The sequence below is a fragment of the Belonocnema kinseyi genome, chromosome 4 (assembly GCF_010883055.1).
Source record: "Belonocnema kinseyi isolate 2016_QV_RU_SX_M_011 chromosome 4, B_treatae_v1, whole genome shotgun sequence".
NCBI lineage: Eukaryota > Metazoa > Arthropoda > Insecta > Hymenoptera > Cynipidae > Belonocnema > Belonocnema kinseyi.
In genome coordinates this window covers 17,500,084-17,521,038 of record NC_046660.1, presented here as the reverse complement: position 1 = coordinate 17,521,038, position 20,955 = coordinate 17,500,084, and the positions used below count along the sequence as shown (strand labels likewise).

Genomic DNA, 20,955 nt, shown 5'->3' with positions numbered 1-20,955 from the left:
TTTGAACGCTTTGAAATATTGTGCACTAAACCCTTTTTGAAATCTGTGAAATTATAGCATTCTTTTTAATTCCCTGCGAAATTTTAATGAAATCTCTTAAATTTTTCTAAAATTTTTTGATATATTTTGAAATATTCTAAAAAATTTGAAATCGTTTCAAATCTTTGGAATGTTTTTAAATTTGTTTACTGAACCGTTTTTGAAATCTTCTAAATTATAGTATTCTTTTAAATTCTTTAAGGAATTTTTATGAAATCTCTTAAATCTTTGTGCAGTTTTTTGAAATCGCTTAAAATCTGTGAAATTTGGTGTAACTCTAGAATTTTTGAAATTCTTATAATCTTTTAAACTCCTTATAAATTGTTTGAAATATCTGTAAAATCTTTCTAAAATCTTTTGCATTCCTTTCTTATCACTCGTATATTTTTTATTATATATTATTACATTTTTTCTTGGGGAAAACTTTTGAAATCTTTGAAATCTGTTATACTCTAAACTTTTTTAAATTCCTTTAAAATCTCTTGTATTCGTTTAAAATCATTAAAATATTTCAAATCTTTGTAAAATATTAAAAAAGAAAGACGCGCAATCGTTTAAAAATTCAAAGGAATTCCAGGGATTCAAGGTTTTTAATGTCATTGGACACCTTGAAAAAAAAAACTTACGTTTCCAGGTCTTCTAGGTCATGCAGCAGCCCTGATTCTTTATTAAAAAAATAAAAATTTGAATGAAAAAATTGTGAATTGCGAACCTGGTTTGAGTTGGAAGGATCGGCCTGCGAATTCCAAACATCCTTTTGCAAATCTTTCCGTTTTTCTCTCTGCTCGCTCTCAAATTCTAACTGTCTCTCGTAGGCGATTCTGACCTCGATTCTCTCCTGCCTTTTTTCTTTTAATTCCGCGTACTCTTCCTCGGAAGGCAAAGACGACATGCCCACAAGTTGTTCTTTCACGAAAATTACAGTCGCTGAACGGACCATTTCGCGAAGCTTTCGTTCCTGCTGCTGATTTGCGTCATTCGCATCGGTTAAACCCATTGTTAATATTCTTTTACTAATGTTATCTACATTTTCTCCTATTTTTGCGATTTTCATTCGCAAAACTTGCGCGTCTCGTAATTCGTAAGTGGTCTCACCATTGCTAAAATTAAAAAAAAAAAATATGCCTTATTCAATCCTATTTGAACCAGGCACTTTGAAAAATCATCACTTTTTCAAATGAAAAGAGCACATTGGTCCTTTTTCATTCAATTAATTAATTCTTGGGTTAATCACATCTAAATCATTTTTGAGAGCTTTTACTTTGAATCATTTTAGGGTGTTTTAATAGATTCCAAGGATTTTAAAAATTAATTTAATTAATTTGAAGGGATTTTAAAGCTTTTGAAATAATTTGGGATAAATAATTTTCTAGAATTTCACAGTCAATGAAATTTAAAAAATGGAACTCTATTCTAAACATTTTTCCATTTAAAGTAATAAACAACAAATTAAAGCATTCAAAGTAAAACTCTTGAATTTCAAACTTTTAAAATTGAAGTTTAAAAGTTGTTCACTTTTATAAATTATAGAGTTCAAAGATTCAAATTAAGTTCCAAAAATATAAATCTAGGTTAACATTTTCAATACTCTAAATTAAAGAATCAAAGAATGAACTTAAAAATGTTCAAAAGCAATTTTTTTTACAACTTTTTAAAAATTCTGCAAATTTAAAAAAAAAAGTCTTGAAATTTAAATTTATAAATAACAGTAGAACATTTATTATTTGTGGAAAAAAATTTGAGTAATTTTAGGAGATATTTAGAAGTTTTAAAAACATTTAAATTAAATTTAGGACTTGAAATTATTTCGAATAATTTAAACGAAGTGTGTGTACCGACAAAATTTGGCTATTTGTACCCAAATTTTTGTGCAAATACCCACTGACAAATTTGAAAAAATGTCGATTTTTGTAGATTACAAACAAAAAATTTAGAGCCTTTTTAATAATTGTAAAAGACTTCAAAAGAATAAAAATATTTTCTTAAGACTTTTAGGAAAATTGAAAATAATTTTTCATTTTAAAAAATTATTGTAACAGAAAATTTAAAAATATTTTAAGAGATTTCAAAAATGATCAAAGAAGAACATGGAATTTTCAACAAAAAAATCAATTTTCAAATAAAATTATGAATATTTAACTAAAATACTTGAATTTTGAACGAAAAAGAGACATTTTCAAATCAGAAGATTAATTTTTTACTTAAAAAGAACGATTTATCAACAAAATACATGATTTTTAAAAAAGAGTTAAATTTTTGAATAAAAAAGACAAATTTTCAACTAAAAAGTGCAAGTTTTAAACCGAATAGATGATTTTTGAACTAAAAAAAGATTGTTTTCAATAAAAAATCAAAGTGGAACAATTGAATTCCACACTTTTAAAATTGAAGTTCCAAAAATGCAAATTCACGTTAACATTTTCAATAGTCTAAATTAAAGAATCAAGCAATGAAGTTTAAAAAATTTCAAAATAACATTATTTTAAGTAATGTTAAGCTAGACACATTAAAAATTGAAAAATAATTTTTTAACTTAACAGTTCTTAAATTAGACGTTAAATTATTTTAATTTTAAATAGTCTGGGCATCCTTTAAAAGCTATAAAATTTTATTTCAAAAACTTGAGTAATCTAGAAGTTGTTTTAAATTTTTCCAAATTCAAAATAGTTGTTGAATTTTTTTTCGGAACTTTTAAATATATTTCACAATGAATTGAATTTTTTCTATAACTTTTAGAAAATCCTGGGAATTGAAAATAAAAATTAATTTAAAATTTATAAATAACCATAGAACACTTATTATTATTTTTGCAGATTTCGAACAAAAAATTTAGAATTTTTTAAAGAATTCTGAAAGACATCAAAAGAAGAAAAAAATTTCTTAACATTCTTAGGAAAATTGAAAATTATTTTTCACTTTGAAAAATAATTCAATAATATTTCAAAAATAATTCAATTGTTGTTTATATGTCCAGATTTAAAAATTTCACTAACAAATTAAACATTTCTTAAATAAAACAATTGAATGATTTAGACTTAAACAATATTTTTAATTAAATTTTAAATTAACAAATTAATAGAAATAATCTATGCATTAATACATTTATTTATTGAATTTAATATAAAAAATAATATAAGGGAAGGCCTAAACATAACATTTTAATTTAAAAATAAATTTCTCGGAATAAAGAATATTAATATCAATTCTTATTATTTTCGAATTAAAACAGTAACAATCTGGAAATTCTCAAATTTTCAACGGATCTAGAATCGTGTTATCAAATCAATTATTATTCTGATTTTTATATTGAAAGTAAAGCTCCATTAAAAAAAATTGATTTATTTGTATTTACAAATGATAAAATAAAACTGTTTTTTATCGAAAAATTTCAACTTCAAATGCTTTTAATTTTTAATTATTTAAATCCTTAAGACTGCACTTTAATTATTTAAAAAACTGTTGAACTCGAACTTGGGCCGATTTTTCATCTGAAAATTCGTAAAATAGAATATCACGGAATTTTATAATATTTTAGTGCATTTTAATGAATTGAAAAGATTTGCAATTCGCCCTGAATTCTTTGGAATCCTCTTGAATTTTATGAATTCACTGGAAGTTTTTTAATTCACTTGAATTTCTATAAATTTACTCTTTTCTACTTTATTCAATAGATTTTTTAAAAATGTTTTTTTACAAAACTATTCAATTTTTTACCACATAGTTAAATCCGTTACCAAATTGTTGAATTTTCAAACAAAAAAGATTAAGTTTCAACAAAACACATACAATTTTAATCCAATAAATGAATTTTGAAACTATAAAGTTCATTTTTTAACCAAAAAATTAAGTACATGAATTTCTATTCAGAAAAATTAATTTTCAATTAAAACAATAACAATAAAAAATAAATTTTCTACAAAAAAGTTGAATTTTACATCAAATTTTTTAATTAAAAAAAATAGTTTAATCCTCAACCAAAATCGATAAATCTTTGACTAAGAAATTGCATTTTTTTTCAAGAACAACATTTTAGTTAAAAATGAAAAACAGTTAGATTTGACCAAAAAAATTTATTTTCTATCACAAGAAGACAAATTTTCAACTAAGCACATAATTTTTTCAAGCAAACAGTTGAATTTTTAAACAAAAATGGAGTAGATAAATTTTCATTGAGAATGAATTTTCAATAAAAACAAAAAGATAAACAAATTTTCTACAAAATAGTTTAATTTTGTAACAATTTGTTGAATTTTCAAGTAAAAAAATCCTAATTCTCTATAAAGAAATTTAATTTAAAAACCAGAACATGAAATAACAACAAAATTTATTTACAATCAATCAGTTGACTTTTTTAAACAAAATATTTGAATTTGACGTTTGAAAATACTTTTTTACAACAAAAATAATTTTTAATTAAATTTTTTAACCAAAAAAAAACGAATTTTCAACTAAAAATATGAATCTTTAACGAAGAAAAATGAAATTTTGAAAAAATTTGTTCAATTTTCAACCATGGAGTGGAATTTTTAATGAATCATTTTTTTTGTTTAAAAGTAATCGTTTTTGGGCAAAAATCTATATTGTTTGATAGAAAATTCATGTTTTTTTTAAATTGAAACTTCATTTTTTTAAAATTCATCTTTTCTGGTTGACAATTCTTTTTATTTGAAAAGTCTAATATTGTATTTATGTGTACAAAATAATCTCTTTTACTTCAAAACTATAGATTTTTTTGAAAATTCAAGGATTTTTTGAAAAAGTCATCGTTTTTGGTCGAAAATTTATACTTTTGTAGAAAATTCATTTTTTTTTTACAATTTATCTTTTAGTAGAAATTTTTTCAGAGTTAATAATTTTGATTGGAAAGTCTATTATATTTTTGGTGTTTAGTTAAAAATTCCACAAATTGGTTGAAAGTGTAATTATTTTATTGAAAATTCAACTAGTTTCTTAAAAAGTCACCTTTTTTGTTTAAAATTAATTAATTTTTTTGAAAATTTGTCTTTTTCAGTCTGTTTTGATGAAAAATTTGTATTTTTAACTCCAAATTCATCTTTTTGGTCGAAAATTCCATTATTTGGTACAAAATTAATTTTTTTAAAATAGATGATTCATTAGTTTAGTTAAAAATTCATCACTTTGATTCAAATTAATTTTTTTTAACTGAAAATTTAACTGTTCTATTTTTGGTTCAAAAATGATAATTTTGAGTTAAAAATTCAACTATATTGTTCAAAGTTTGTGATTTTCAGTTCAAAAATGTGAAACTTCAATTTGTTTGTTGACAAATTTGTATTTTTTAGTTCAAAATTCATATTTTTGGTCGGAAATTCAACTATTTGGTTCAAAATTAAGTTTTCTTTTTAAATTGATGATTCATCATCTTATTTTAAAATTCATCTCTTTGATGGACAAAAAATCTTTTTTAGGTTAAAAATTCGTTTTTTTGGTATAAATTAATCTTCTATTTTAAAAATTATTATTTTTATATTTAAATTCAACATTTTAGCTTGAAAACTTCTCTCTTGGTGGAAAATTCACCTTTTATGGTAGAAATGAATCTTTTTCGTTGAAAATTAATTTTTTTAGTTTGAAAATTTAACTATTCCAGTTGAGGCATCATTACTTTAGTTGGAAATTTTTTTTTTCATTGAAATTGAACTATTTCACTTAAAAAATTATCATTTTAGTAATAAATACATTAATTTGGTTAAAAATTAATTTTTTCAACTAAAAATTGAACTATTCCATTTCTGGTTGAAAAATGATATTTTTTAGTTAAAAATTCAACTATTTTGTTCAAAATTTGTCTTTTTCAGTTCCAAAATGTCAAAATTCAACTATTCTGTTGAAACTTTATTCCTTTGCTCGACAAATAATCTTTGTTGGTTGAAAATTCGTCTTTTACGGTAGAAATTAATTATTTTCGTTGGAAATTTATTTATTTATTGGTTGAAATTCAACTATTTTATTTAAAGATTTATCATTTTAGTTGAAAATACATCAATCTAGTTCAAAATTAATTTTTGTAACTGAAAACTAAACTATTCCATTTTTGCTGAAAAAATGATATTTTTCAGTCCAAAATTTAACTGTTTTGTTAAAAATTTACCTTTTCCAGTTCAAAACTTTCAAAATTCAACTATTTTGTTAAAAATTTATATTTTTTAGGTCAAAATTTATGTTTTTGGTTGAAAATTCGAACTATTTGGTTCAAAATTCATTTGTTTTAAATTGATTTATCATTTTAGTTAAAAATACCTCACTTTAGATCAAAAATAATTTTTTTGACCGGAAATAATTTATTGATTTTTTTTAAAATTCAACTGTTTCAGTTGAAGATTTATCGTTTTAGTAAAAAATATATCACCTTGGTTTAAAGTTAATTTTTTTAACTGAAAATTAAACTATTCCATTTTTGATTGAAAAATTATGTTTTTTAGTTCAAAATTCAACTATTTATTTAAAATTCATCTCTTTGCTTGACAAATAATCTTTTTTTTTTTTAATTATTATTATATTTTTTATATTTAACCATTTGGGTTTTAAAGTTAATTTTAATCGAAGGAAAAAATTCCCGGTCATTTTCCGTTTTTTCCCGGTTAATTAATTCAGATTAAGTTCCAAAAATATAAATATACGTTAAAATTTTCAATAGGTAAAATAAAAGAACCAAGCTAGAACCATTTTAAGCTATTTTTTAATCAATTGAATCTTTTCTACAATTTTTCGAAAAGCCTGCAAATAAAAAAAAAACCTAAAAATTTGAGTTTATAAATAACAATAGAATAGAATATTAAAAACAAAATGTAGATTTTTGCAGATTTCAAACAAAAAATTCAGAATCTTTTTAAGAATTGTGAAATACTGCAAAAGAATAAAAAAAATTCTTAAGATTCCAAGGAAAATTAAAAATGTTTTTCAATTTTAAGACAATAACTGTAACAGAATTTAAAACGAGTTTTCGAAATTATAAAAAAAAGAACCTGTAGGAAAAATTCGATTAATTTTAAAATATATTTAAAAGTTCTAAACACACTTTGTTTAAATTACTTGAAATCATTTCAAGTTTTTAATTAATTTTGAATCTTTTCAAAACTTCTAAATATTTCCCAAATTACTCAAAAAAATTTTCCATACATAATAAGTGCTCAATAGTTATTTATACGTCAAAATTTAAATAAAAAATTTAATAAAAATAATGTTAATAAATGTATTTATTAAATTTAATATAAAAAATACTACAAAGGAAGACCTAAAACTTTGAATTAAAAATATTTTATTGATGTATTCAAAAATAAAATTATAGGAATAAATGATATATTAATTTCAATTAATATTAAGACTTTTGAACTGTAAAAGTTCCAATCTGCAAATTCAGGTTTTTATATTTAAAGTACAGATCCATTTAAAAAAATTATTTATTTATTTAAATTTAAAGTTGATTAAATAAAACTGTTTTTTATCAAAAAAAAAAAAAAAATAGAAAAATCAACTTCAAACGCTTTTAATTTTTAACTGTTTAAATCTTCGAGACTGCACTTTAATTATTGAAAGGAACTGTTGAAATCGAGCTTGGGCAGATTTTTCTTCCGAAAATTCGTAAAATTCCTATTTTCCCGATTTTGCGAGTATTTTGGACTGCATATAAAGTCTATTACCTTAACGACTGATACATTTTGTTGTACATTTCGAGATGTCGCTTCGCCTCGGCCATGTAAGATCTCATTTTTTCGTAGAATGGATAGATTATCGGTTTATCGAACTGCCTCGCTTTTAATTTTTCTCTGGCATCGAGAAGATTTTTGCAGTGAAAGCAAAGTCGAAAATTGTGCTCGTTGCTGGACGAATCGCTGATTAGGGAAAGGACATTATTTAGACTAGAGCTTGAGGGCGATCGAACTAGTTTTGTAATTCCTATGCTTGTTTGCACAAAACGACCTGTGAAAGAAGAGTCTGGGGAAACTGGTGAGAGAGCGGAATCGTCTTGTACTGAAGCTGGACTAGTCATTCTTCCTGAAATAATAAAACAAATTTTTTTCACCTAATTCCCCCTTTTCCCTCTCAAGTTTGAAAAATTTGCCTGGAAGACTCAAAATCGATCATTTGGCTTCATTAATTTTTTTGAGAATTATTAAAGGAAATTCAAGACATTAGGAAACAAAAAGGGTTTGAAAGACATTCTTTTTGATGATACCAATTTATAATATTTCATTAAGAAAAATTGAGCAATAAATTGTTTTAAATATCATTAATTTGGTTAATCTATTAAATTAACTTTAAGACGCTATAAATTCTGAAAAAAATCTACTCAAAATATTTTATTTTCAACTAAATCTCTGAATTTTTAATCAAAAAGATTAATTTTCTACAAAATAGACGTATTTTCCAGAAAATTGTAAAATTTCCAATCAAGGAGATGAATTTTCAACGGAAAATATTAATTTATAAAAAAAGTGTTTCACATTTGAAACGAGTAGTTGAAATTTCAACCAAAAAAATCCTTGAAATCTTTGAAATCTTTTGAAATTTTGAAATTTTATTGAAATCTTTGAACAATCTATTAGAATATTTGTGAAATCATTCTTTAATCTTTGTTTGTGAATTCTTTTCTGTTAAGTTGAAAGCACTGAAATGTTCTGAAGTCTTTTCAAATTTGTTGAGACCTTTTGAAATCGTTTACAATTTTTGAAATTATCTCAATTTTTTTTGAATGATTGATATATTTATGGAATGTTTTGTATTTTTTTGAAATCTTTTTAAATCATCTAAACAAATTTCAAAACGTTTCAAATTTTAAAAATTTTAGAAATCTTTTCGAAGATATTTATAATCTTTGTGAAATCTTCTTAAAAAATATAAAATCGTTTCAAATCTTTGAAATTTTTTTAATTTGTTGTACTGTATCCTTTTTAAAATCTGTTAAATTATAGTATTCTTTTTTATTATTTAATAAATTTTTATGAAATCTCTTACATCTTTGTGAAATTTTTGGAAATCTTTGAAATCTTTTTAAATTTTCTAAAATTTGTCGAAACCTTTGGAACTCGTTTAAAATCTTTAATCTGTTTATATCCTTATCAATTGTTTGAAATATTTATGAAATCTTTTTAAAAAATTCTGATTGTTTATAATCCTTGAAATCTTTATAAAGTGTTCGAAATCTTTGGGAATTTTTTGTGAAATCTTTTTAATCTAGTGCACATGCCTTTTTTTTAATCTTTGAGATAATTTTTAAACCTTTTTTTAAATTTTGGTTTGTAAAATCTTTGAAATTTTTGAAATCCTTTTATTCTTTGAAATCTGGTGCACTGTATCATTTTTCAAATCTTAAAAATTCTTTAAATATTTTAAAAGTTTGTAAATCTTAGTTACATTTTTTGAAATATTTTCGAAATCTTCTTTAAAAAATTTCAAATCGTTTCAATTATTTTAATTTTTAAAAAATATTTTTATTTTTGAAATCTGGTATACTGTACACATTTTTAAACATTTGAAATGTTTCTATTCCTTTGAAATCTTTATCAAAATTTTATTATTTCTTTCTCAAATCTTTTATATTCGCTTGAAATCATAAAAATATTTTAAATCTTTGTGAAATGTTCGAAATATTTGTGACATTTTTTAAATCTAGTGTACATACCTTTTTCAAATCATTGAAATATTCATGAAATGTTCGAAATCTTTGGGAAATTTTTTTGAAATCTTCTAAAAAATTTGTAATCGTTTCAAATCTTTGGAATGTTTTTAAATCTTTGAAATTTCGTGTACTGTGCCCTTTTTAAAATCTGTGAAATCATAATATTGTTTTTAATTCCCAACGAAATTATTTATGAAATATCTTAAATCTTTGCGCAATTTTTTTTAATCTTTTGAAATATTTGTGAAATCTTCTTTAAAAAATTTGAAATCGTCTCAAATCTTTGAAAATTTTTGAACTCTTTGAAATTTTGTGTACTGCACCATTTATAAAATCTTTTTAATTAAAGTGTTCTTTTTAATTCTTTAAGACATTGTTATGAAATCTCTTAAATATTTGTGAAACTTTTTTACATCTTTTGAAATATTCGAAATATTTGTGAATTTTCTAAAAAATTAGTATTCTTTTTAAATCCCTAAGAAATTTATATGAAATCTCTTAAATCTTTGTGAAATTTTTAAAAATATTTTTGAATATTTGAGAAATCATTTCAAATAATTGAAATGTTTTTAAATCTTTAAAATTTGGTGTACTGAACCCTTTTAATAATCTTTTAAATTATAGTACTCTTTTTAATTCTTTAAGGAATTTTTATGAAACCTCTTAAATATTTGTGAAATTTTCTGACATCTTTTGAAATATTTGTGAAATCTTCTACCAAATTTGAAATCGTTTCAAATCTTTAAAATTTATTTACTGAACCCTTTTTGAAATCTGGGAACTTATAGTATTATTTTTAATTCTTTAAGAAATTTGTACGCAATCTCTTAAATCTTTGTGAAATTTGTTGAAATATTAAAAAATCTTTGAAATTTGGCGTACTGTAACCTTTTCAAAATCTGTGAAATTACAGTATTCTTTTTAATTCTTTAAGAAATTTGAATGAATCGTTTAAAATCTTTGAAATGTTTACGAATCTTTAAAAATATTTTTGAAATATAACAACTTTCTGAAATCTTTTGCATCTTCGAAAAATATTAAAAATATTTATGAAATCTGTGAAATTATAGTATTCTTTTTAATTCTTTAGGAAATTTTTATGAATTCTTTCTAAAAAAATCTTTTGCATCTTCGCACAATATCCTTTTTCAAATCTTTCAAATTAAAAAAGATTTTTTTAAATTTTTTAAATTTTTCTTAAATTTTTTGAAATATTTGTGAAATTTTCTTTAAAAAATTGGGAATCATTTAAAATCTTTTAAATGCTTTAAAATATTTAAAACATTTATGAAATCTTTCTAAAATCGTTTGTTTTCAAAAAATTGTTTGGAAAATATTGTAAGTCTTTGTGAAATCTTCTAAAAAAAATTTGCAATTGTTCAAAATGTTTGAAATGTTTTTAAATCTTTGAAATTTGGTGTACTGAACCCTCTTTAAAATCTGTGAAATTATGGTATTCTTTTTAATGCTTTGAGAAAATTGTTTGAAATCTCTTAAATTTTTAGTGTTTGTTTTATGTCACTCTTATATCTGAATTTTTCAAGAAAACTGTTGAAATCTGGAAAAAAATTTGAAATTTTTGAAATCTAGTATACTGTACATTTTTTCAAACCTTAGAAAATTTTTCTACTTCTTTTGAAATCTTAATGGAATTTTTATTAATTCTTTCTAAAATCTTTTACAATCGCTTGGAATAATTAAAATATTTGAAATCTCTGTAAAATCCTAAAAAAATGTAATCGTTTAAAAACTTTGTGAAATTGTAAAATTGTAAAACATTTGTAAAATCTTTCAAATTATAGAATTCTTTTTAATTTTTTAGTAAATTTTCATGAAATCTCTTAAATCTTTGTGAAAATTTTTGATATATTTTGAAATATATGAAATATTTATGAAATCTTCTAAAAAATTTGAAATCGTTTCAAATTTTTAGAATATTTTGAAATATTTGAAATTTGTTTACTGAACCCTTTTTGAAATCTATGAAATTATAGTATTATTTTTAATTCCTTTAAGAAATTTGTATGAAATCTTTTAAATCTTTGTGCAATTTTTTGAAATATTTGTAAAATTTTCTAACAAAATGTTCAATCGTTTTAAATCTTTGAAATGTTTTAAACTCTCTGAAATTTAATGTACTGAACCATTTATAAAATCTTTTAAATTATAGTACTCTTTTTAATTCTTTAAGAAATTTTTATGATATCTCTTAAATATTTGTGAATCTTCTAAAAAATTTGAAATCGTTTCTAAAATCTTTCTAAAATTTGTTGAAATACTTTTAAATCTTTGAAATATATTAAAATCTTTAAAAAATTTGTACTGTAACCTTTTTGAAATTTGTGAAATCATAGTAAGTATTCTTTTTAATTCTTTAAGTAACTTTTATGCAATATTTGAAATATTTCTGAAATCTTTCTAAAATCTTTTGTATCTTGGAAAAATCTTTGGAGAATATTTTAAGTCTCTGTTAAATCTTCTAAAATAAATTTGAAATTTGGTGTACTGGAACATTTTTGAAATCTGTGAAATTATGGTATTATTTTTAATTCTTTAAGAAAGTTTTTTGAAATCTCTATAATGTTTGTGAATTTTTTTTTCATATCTTGAAATAATGTTTCAATCTTTCTATAAACTTTTTCGGTAAAATCTTTTGTATTCATTTGAAATCTCTGAAATCTTTTTAAATCCTTATAAATTGTTTGAAATATTTGGGAAATATTAATGCAAACTTTTGTATTCGGGAAAACATTTAAAATCTGCAAAGAAAAATTGGAATTTTTTAAATGTGGTATACAGTACACTTTTTTGAACATTTGAAATTTTTCTATTCCTTTAAAAACTTTATGAAATTTTTATTTATTCTTTCTAAAACCCTCTATATTCGCTTGAAATCATTAAAATATTTGAAATCTTTGTGAAATCCTAAAAAAAATTAATCGTTTAAAATTTTTGTGAAATTTTTGAAATCTAGTGTACATACCTTTTTCAAATCTTTGAAATCTTTATGAAATGTTCGAAATCTTTGGGAAATTAAAAAAAAATGTTTTAAATCTAGTGTAGGCGCCTTTTTCAAACTTTGAAATCTTTGGAATTATAGTATTCTTTTTAATTCCTTAAGAAATTTGTTGAAATCTTTTGAAATATTTGTGAATTGTTCTAAAAAATTTCAGATCGTTTCAAATTGTTTGAAATTGGTTTACCGAACCGTTTTTGAAATCTGTGAAATTATAGTATTATTTTTAATTCTTCAAGAAATTTTTACACAATCTCCTAAATCTTTGTGAGATCTTGAAATCTGAAAAAAATTTGAATTTTTTGAAATCTTAATGGAATTTTTATTAATTCTTTCTGAAATCTTTTGTAATCACTCGAAATAATTAAAATATTTTAAATCTTTGTGGAATCCTAAAAAAATGTAATCGTTTAAAAACTTTGTGAAATTGTAAAATTGTAAAACATTAGTAAAATCTTTTAAATTATAGAATTCTTTTTAATTCTTTAAGAAATTTTGATGAAATCCCTTAAATCTTTGTGAAATTTTTTGAAATATTTGAAATATTTGTGAAATTTTCTAAAAAAATTTGAACTCGTTTCAAAACATTGAAATGTTTTGAACTCTTTAAAATCTGGTGCACTGAACCTTTTTTGAAATCTATAAAATTATAGTATTCTTTTTAATTCTTTCAAGAAATTTGTATAAAATCTTTTGAATCTTTGTGAAATTTTTTGATATCTTTTGAAATATTTGTGAAACCTTCTAAAAAACTTGAAATCGATTCAGATCTTGGAATGTTTTAAAATTTGTTTACTGAACCGTTTTTGAAATCTGTGAAATTATAGTATTATTTTTAATTCCTTTAAGAAATTCGTATGAAATCTCTTAAATATTTGTAAATTTTTTTGAAATATTTGTGAAATCTTCTAAAAAAATTTGAACTCGTTTCAAATCATTGAACTGTTTTGAACTCTGAATTTTTTCGAAATCTGTGAAATTATAGTGTTCTTTTTCATTCTTTTAAGAAATTAGTATGAAATCTTTTGAATCTTTGTGAAGTTTTCTGAAATCTTTTGAAATATTTGTAATTTTTCTTTCATCTTTTCGGTGAAATATTTCTGAAATCTTTTGTATTCCTTTTTTATCACCGGAATATTTTTTATTGTATATTATTATATTTTTTCTTCCGGAAAACTTTCAAAATCTTTGAAATCTGGAACACACTAGACTTTTTAAAATTCCTTTAAAATCTCTTGACTTCGTTTGAAATCATTAAAATATTTGAAATCTTTGTGAAATATAAAAAAAAAGAAGCGTAATCGTTTAAAAATTCAAAGAAATTACAGGGGTTAAAGATTTTTTAAGGCCATTGGTCACTCTGTAAAAAAAAACTTACGTGCGTCTAATATTGAAAGAAAAACAGTACAATCGTGACACATTACTGCGCCACATAATCTGCAGTGATGCTTTCTTCTAGCTACGTGGAAACTTCGGGCACAAGTGGGACATAATCTAACGTCTTTGTCATCGATCCAGGGAACAATTGCACGTTCGTGAACTATAAAAAAAAAAAGAAAAAGGTCTTTTTTTCCTATTTTTGGCTTTAAAATTCATTTTTTTTTAGAAAAGCAGACCTCGGACTCACTTCAGAGATAAAAATGGTGTAAATAGTGTCAAAAATAAAAAAAAAAGTGTCAAAGTAGTGTCATTATATTTTTCAAGTCTTCAAAAAGTGTGCAGTGGAAAACTAACTTTATTTTTCAAGCGAAATTTACAGTTTCCGATCCTAATACTTTAAAATTATTAAAAATATCTTTTTATGCTTTAAAATTTTATTGCATGGTTCAAAATTGAATTTCTTTTTAAATTTAACTATTTTGGTGAAATTTTGGCTTGAAAATTCAAATATTTGGTTGAAGATTCTTCTTTTTGGTTCAAAAATGTATTTTTTTTCTGAATCAGTTTTACAGTTTTCGGTTAAAATTTTAACTGTCCGGTTGAAAATTAATTAGTTTCGGTAGAAAATTAACTTTCTTGTGGAAAATTCAACTTTTCTGTAGAAATTTCAACTGTTGTTTATTTTAAATTAAATTATTTTTTTGTTGAAATATCAACTCTTGCATTTTTCGTTGAAAATTTATTTTTTTGGTTGAAGATTCACAATTATAAATAAAAATTAATTTTGTTTTAACTGGAAATTTAAGTAATTCGTTTAAAATTAACTATTTCTATGAAAATTTAACTTGTAGAAAATTCGAATTTTCAGCTGAAAATTTTAAGCATTTGGTAGTAAATTGAATTATTTGGTTGAAAATTCGTCTTTTTTGGTTGAAAATACAACTTATTTTATAAAATTTCAAACTTTTAGTTTAAAATTCATATATTTTATTTGAAAATTCGATTTTTTTCGCAAAACAATTTATTTTTTTCACTGAAAATTCTACTTCTTTGTTGCAAATTATCTATTTGGTTGAACATTTACCTTTTTGCTATAAAAATTCATCTTTTTTGTAGAAAATGAACCTTTTTTGGTTAAGAATGCAACTTTCAGTTTAAAAATTAATCTGTTTCAGTAGAAAATTAACTTTTTTGTTGAAAATTCAATTGTTTTGTAAAAAAATTTCAACTTTGTTGAAAATTCGTTTTTTTTCGTAGAAATTTATTCTGCCTGTTTGAACATTAATCTTTTTTGGTTGAACATTCATACATTTTAGTTTAAAATTAGTTTTTTTTTTGAAAAAAAAAGAATTTATTAACTGAAAATTCAACTTCTTTGTTGAAAATTAACTTTTTTGTTGAATTTTTTAAAAAAATTTCAATTTAACTATTTGGTTAAAAATATATGTATTTTGTTGAAAATTCGGCTTTTTCGGTATAAAAATAATTTTTTGGATAAAAGTGCAACTTTTTTGTTTATTAAATTGATTTGTTTTAAATTATATCATTTTTGTGTTTGAAAGTTTGACAACTTTTTAAACAACGCATTTTTTATTGATGAAAAATTAACAATTTATTATAAAATTCAACTAATTGGTAACAAATTTTAATGTTTTGTAGATTTTTTTTTTGTTGAGAATTAATTTTTTAACTAAAAATATAAATATTCTTAATTGAAAATTAATTTTTTTTGTTTAAATTCAACTGTTGTTTATTTTAAATTAATTGTTTTTAAGTATCAATTATTGCATTTTTCGTTGAAAATTCTTTTTTTTTATGATGAAGATTCACAATTGTAGTTAAAAATTAATTTTCTTTTAACTGAAAATTTAACTACTTTATTAAAAATGGACTATTTTGTTGAAAATGAATTTTTTGTTAAACATTTATCTTTTTGGTTTAAAAATAATTTTTTGTTCAACATTAATTTTAAAAATTCGGTAGAAAATTTAACCATTTTTTTTTCATTATTATTCAATTGCTAATGTAAACTTAATAATCTTATTTAAAAATTGATATTTTCTAGGTGAAAATTTAAGCATTTGGTTGAAAATTAATGTATTAATTTTGATTAAAAATTGACTGTTTAGTTGAAAATTAATTTTTTCTTAAACATTTATCTTTTTGGTTTAGAAATTCAACTTGTAGAAAATTAATATTTACAGCCCGTAATTAGAAAAAATTTGGTAGAAAATTTAAACATTTGTATAAAAATATTTGTATTTTGTTGAAAATTCGTCTTTTTCAGTAGAAAATAATTTTTTGTTGACAGTTTGACTACTTTTTAAACAACGCATTTTTGTTGCTGAAAATTAATAATTTTAGTTTTCTTTTATTTTTAACTGGAAAATGATATTTTCTAGTTGAATATTGATTACTAGAGATTTTAACAATTGGTACAAAAATTAACTATTTGTTTGAATATATATATATATATATATATATATATATTGTTGAAAATTCAACTTTTTTGTAGAATTTTTTTTTGCTTCAAAATTCAACAATTTGTTATAAGATTCATATACTGAGTACAAAATTGATGTAATTTGTTCAAAATAAATCTTTTTTGTTTAAATTCAACCGTTGTTTATTTAAAATTAAGTTTTTTTGTTGAAGTATTAATTATTGCATTTTTCGTTGAAAATTCTTTTTTTTTTATTTCGAAGATTCACAATTTTAGTTAAGAAATCATTTTTTTGTAACTGAAAATTTAACTATTTAATTAAAAATTGACTATTTTGTTGAAAATTAATTTTTTGTTAAGTATTTATCTTTTTGGTTTAAAAATTCAACTTGTAGAGAATTAATATTTTCAGATCGTAATTTTAAAAATTCGGTAGAAAATCTAAACATTTGTTTAAAAATATTTGTATTTTGCTGAAAATATATCTTTTTCGGTAATTAGATATCACATTTTTTGTTAGAAATTAATTTTTTTACTTTGAAATAAACTCGTTGGTTGAAAGTTCGTTTAGTTTTATTTTATTTTTAACTAAAAAATGATATTTTTTGTCAAACAAAAATTTTTTAAACTGAAAATTTAATTACTTTGTAGAAAATGTAACTTATTCATTCAAAATAAACTTTCTTGTTGAAAATTAGTTTTTTGTTGAACATTTATCTGTTTGGTTTAAAAATTGAACTTGTAGAAAATTAATATTTTCAGCTCGTAATTTTCAAAATTTAACCATTTTTTTTAAAAGTTGGTGAAATTCACTTTTTGTTTTTAAATTAAATTCTTTATTTATTTTCGGGTTGAAAATTTAACTATTTTGCAGAAAATCCGAAAGTTCAAGAATTCAGTACAAAATTAAACTATTTTGTTGAAAATTGTTTTGTTTTTTTGTTAAAAAATTAATTTTCTCGTTGGAAAATGAAACTATTTGTTTAAAAATTGATGTATTTTGTTAAAACTTTGTCTTTTCTGGTAAAAAAATTCTTTCTTGAAGATTCATAGTTTTGGCTAAAAATGTAACTACTTGTTTGTAGTTCAAAAATATTTTTCAAGGAAAATAAAAAAAAGAAGTGTTAATAGTGCGGCTAGTCCGAGGCCTGGGAAAGAAATTTAATTTACGAGTAAATAATTATTAGGGTGGGTAGAAAAAAGAAAATTATAGAAATTGAAATTGTAACTAAGTGGAAAAGTAGTTTTGTTTTTATTACAAACGAAATTTCTTTTGTATGTTTAAATAGAAATTGTTATTTAGGCAAGCTGGAATAAAATAATTTAAAACAAGATCATCGAGAAAAACACAAAAAATATATTTCTAATAAAAAAGTATCATTGTTCTTTTGGATTTGTAAAATCCAAATCAATAATAATTTTAATAACAAATTTTTCTAATATGTGAAGTCGTTTAAGACCTAGAAAAATAATTCGGTTTCAATAATTTTGTTTTTAGGCCCACGCTAATAATTATTAAATAATTAATTAAGCCATTAGGATATTTTTTTGAGTATGAAAAATTTAAATTTCTAAATTATGGCAGCCTGTAAACCTTTTCTATCATTAGGGTCAGAGGGTAAGTTGTTCAACAACTTGTCCAGTCTTATAAGAAGTTTGTTTGTTTCCGAGGAATACCTTTCCAGCCTTACATTTCTTATTTCCTTGAAGTATTGTGTATGGCTAGTAATAAAACCTAGAAACGATAAATTCCCGTCAACATTTTTCTTAAAACATATCAAATAAAAAATTATTTTTTAAATTATGAAACAATTTTACGATAAAGTAGAAATTGTCAGGGCCTAAAATGTTAAAAGTTTATTCTTTTCGGTTAAAAATTTTATTATTTAGTTGCAAATTTAATGATTATATTTGAGAAAAAAGAATTTTCTTAAAAATTCATCCTTCTTGAATATAATAAAAATATAAAATATAAAAAAAAAATATTATAATATTTTCAGGTTTAAAATTAAACTTTTTTGAAGAAATTTAATCTTCTTAGTTGAAGTCAAATTTTTTAGTATTAAAATTAATTTTTGATTTCGAAAATCAATTCTTTATAGATAAAAATTTAAGTATTCCACTGTTGATCAAAAATTGAACTATTTGGTTTAGAATTCGTATTTTTGTTTACTAAATTTCGTTGAAAATTACCTATTTTTTAAAAAATTTCAAATATTTGGCAGTAAATTGAATTATTTGGTTGAAAATTTGCCTTTTTTGGTTGAAAATACAACTGATTTTCAAAAAGTTTACTATTTTGTTGAACATTTACCTTTTTGCTTTAAAAAATCATCTGTTTTTGTAGAAATTGAACCTTTTATGGTTAAGAATGCAACTTTCAGGTTAAAACTTAATCTGTTTCAGTAGAAATTTAACTTTTTTTGTTGAAAATTCAACTATTTTGTAAAAAATTCCTACTTTCGGCATGAATTATTATTTGGTTGGAAATTTAAATATTATATTTGTGAACAAAGAATTTTCTAAAAAATTCATCCTTCTTGAGTATAATAAAAATATAATAATTTAATATTTTCGGGTTTAAAATTATACTTTTTTGAAAAAATTTCATCTTTTTAGTTGAACTCAACTTTTTTTAAATTAAAATTAAATTTTGTTGTTGTTGAAAAGTAATTTTTCATATATGAAAATTTAACTATTCCACTTTTTATGCAAAATGTATTTGGTTTAAAATTCGTATTTTTGTTAACTAAATTTCGTTGAAATTCTTTTTTTTTTAAATTTACAATTTTAGATCAAATTAATTTTGTTTTAAATGAAAATTCAATTCTTTTGTTGAAAATTAATTATTTCGTTTAAAACTAAATATTTTAAAAAATTTAATTTGCAGATAATTCGTATTTTCACCTGAAAATTTCAAAAATTTGGTAGTAAATTGAATTATTTGGTTGAAAATTTGCCTTTTTTGGTTGAAAATACAATTAATTTTCAAAAAGTTCATTGTTTTGATTTAAAATTCATAGATTTTATTTAGAAATTCGATTTTTTTCGAAAACAAATTACGCTTTTTAAACTGAAAATTCAACTACTTTGTTGAAAATGAACTATTTTGTTGAAAATTTACCTTTTTGCTTTGAAAAAGCATCTGGTTTTGTCGAAATTGAACCTTTTATTGTTAAGAATGCAACTTTCAGGTTAAAACTTAATCTGTTTCTGTAGAAAATTAACTTTTTTTCTTGAAAATTCAACTATTTTGTAAAAAATTTCTACTTTTGGCTTGAATTATTATTGGTTGCTAATTTAATTATTATATTTGAGAACAAAGAATTTTATTAAAAATTCATCCTTCTTGAATAAAATAAAAATATAATAATTTAATATTTTCAGGTTTAAAATTAAACTTTTTTGAAAAAATTTCATCTTTTTAGTTAAATATAACTTTTTTTTAAATTAAAATTAAATTTTGTTCTTGTTAAAAATTAATTCTTTATAGTTTAACTATTCCACTTTCGATTAAAAATTTGACTATTTGGTTTAAAATTGGTATTTTTATTAACGAAATTTCGTTGAAATCCATTTTTTTTGAAGATTCACAATTTTAGATAAAAATTAATTTTGTTTTAAATGAAAATTTAATTATTTTGTTGAAAATTGATTATTTCGTTTAAAACTATTTAAAAAAAAATTAATGTGCAGAAAATTCGTATTTTCAGCTGAAAATTTGAAAAATTTGGTAGTAAATTGAATTATTTGGTTGAAAATTCGTCTTTTTTTTATTGAAAATACAACTAATTTTTTAAAAGTTCATTCTTTTGGCTTAAAATTCATAAATTTTATTTAGTTAAAAAATTAATATTTTCGTCTTGTAAATTCAACTTTTTACAAGAAATTCATCTTCTTGGTTGAATCCAACTGTTTTTTAATTAAAATTAAATTTTGTTGTTGTTGAAATACCAACTATTATATTTTACGATGAAAATTAATTCTTTTTAGGTGCAAAATTGAACTATTACACTTCTGATTAAAAATTCAACTATTTCGTTTCAAAGTCGTATTTATTGGTACAAAAATAATATTCTTGTTTGAAAATTTATCCTTTTTGGTGGAAATTTAATCTTTTTTCGTCAAAAATGTAACTCTTTTGTAAAAAATAAATTTTTTAAATTGAAAATTCAACTATTTGGTTGAGATTTAACTTTTTGGCCAAAAAATTAATATTTTCAAGTAAAAATTCAACTTTTTTGAAGAAATTTCATCTTTTTAATTGAACTCAACTTTTTTTAAAATTAAAATTAAATTTTGTTGTTGTTGTTGTTGAATATTAATTCTTTATAGATGAAAGTTTAACTATTCCACTTTTGGTTAAAAATTCAACTATTTGGTTTAAAATACGTATTTTTGTGTACTAAATTAATATTTTTGTTTAAAAATTCATCT

General features: G+C 21.5%; 1 protein-coding gene across 1 annotated transcript in view; it reads right to left on the bottom strand.

Annotated features, from left to right (window-relative positions):
* The window catches only part of LOC117172054 (rabenosyn-5), a 27,707-nt gene that overhangs the window by 5,539 nt on the left and 1,213 nt on the right, over positions 1-20,955 (bottom strand). Inside the window, exons 3-6 of the mRNA XM_033359793.1 lie at positions 18,113-18,253; positions 14,074-14,235; positions 7,701-8,055; positions 752-1,139 (exon numbers count right to left, since the gene is read on the bottom strand). Of these exons, the coding sequence (XP_033215684.1) occupies positions 752-1,139; positions 7,701-8,055; positions 14,074-14,235; positions 18,113-18,253 (1,046 nt within the window). The remainder of the gene's footprint in view (positions 1-751; positions 1,140-7,700; positions 8,056-14,073; positions 14,236-18,112; positions 18,254-20,955) is intronic.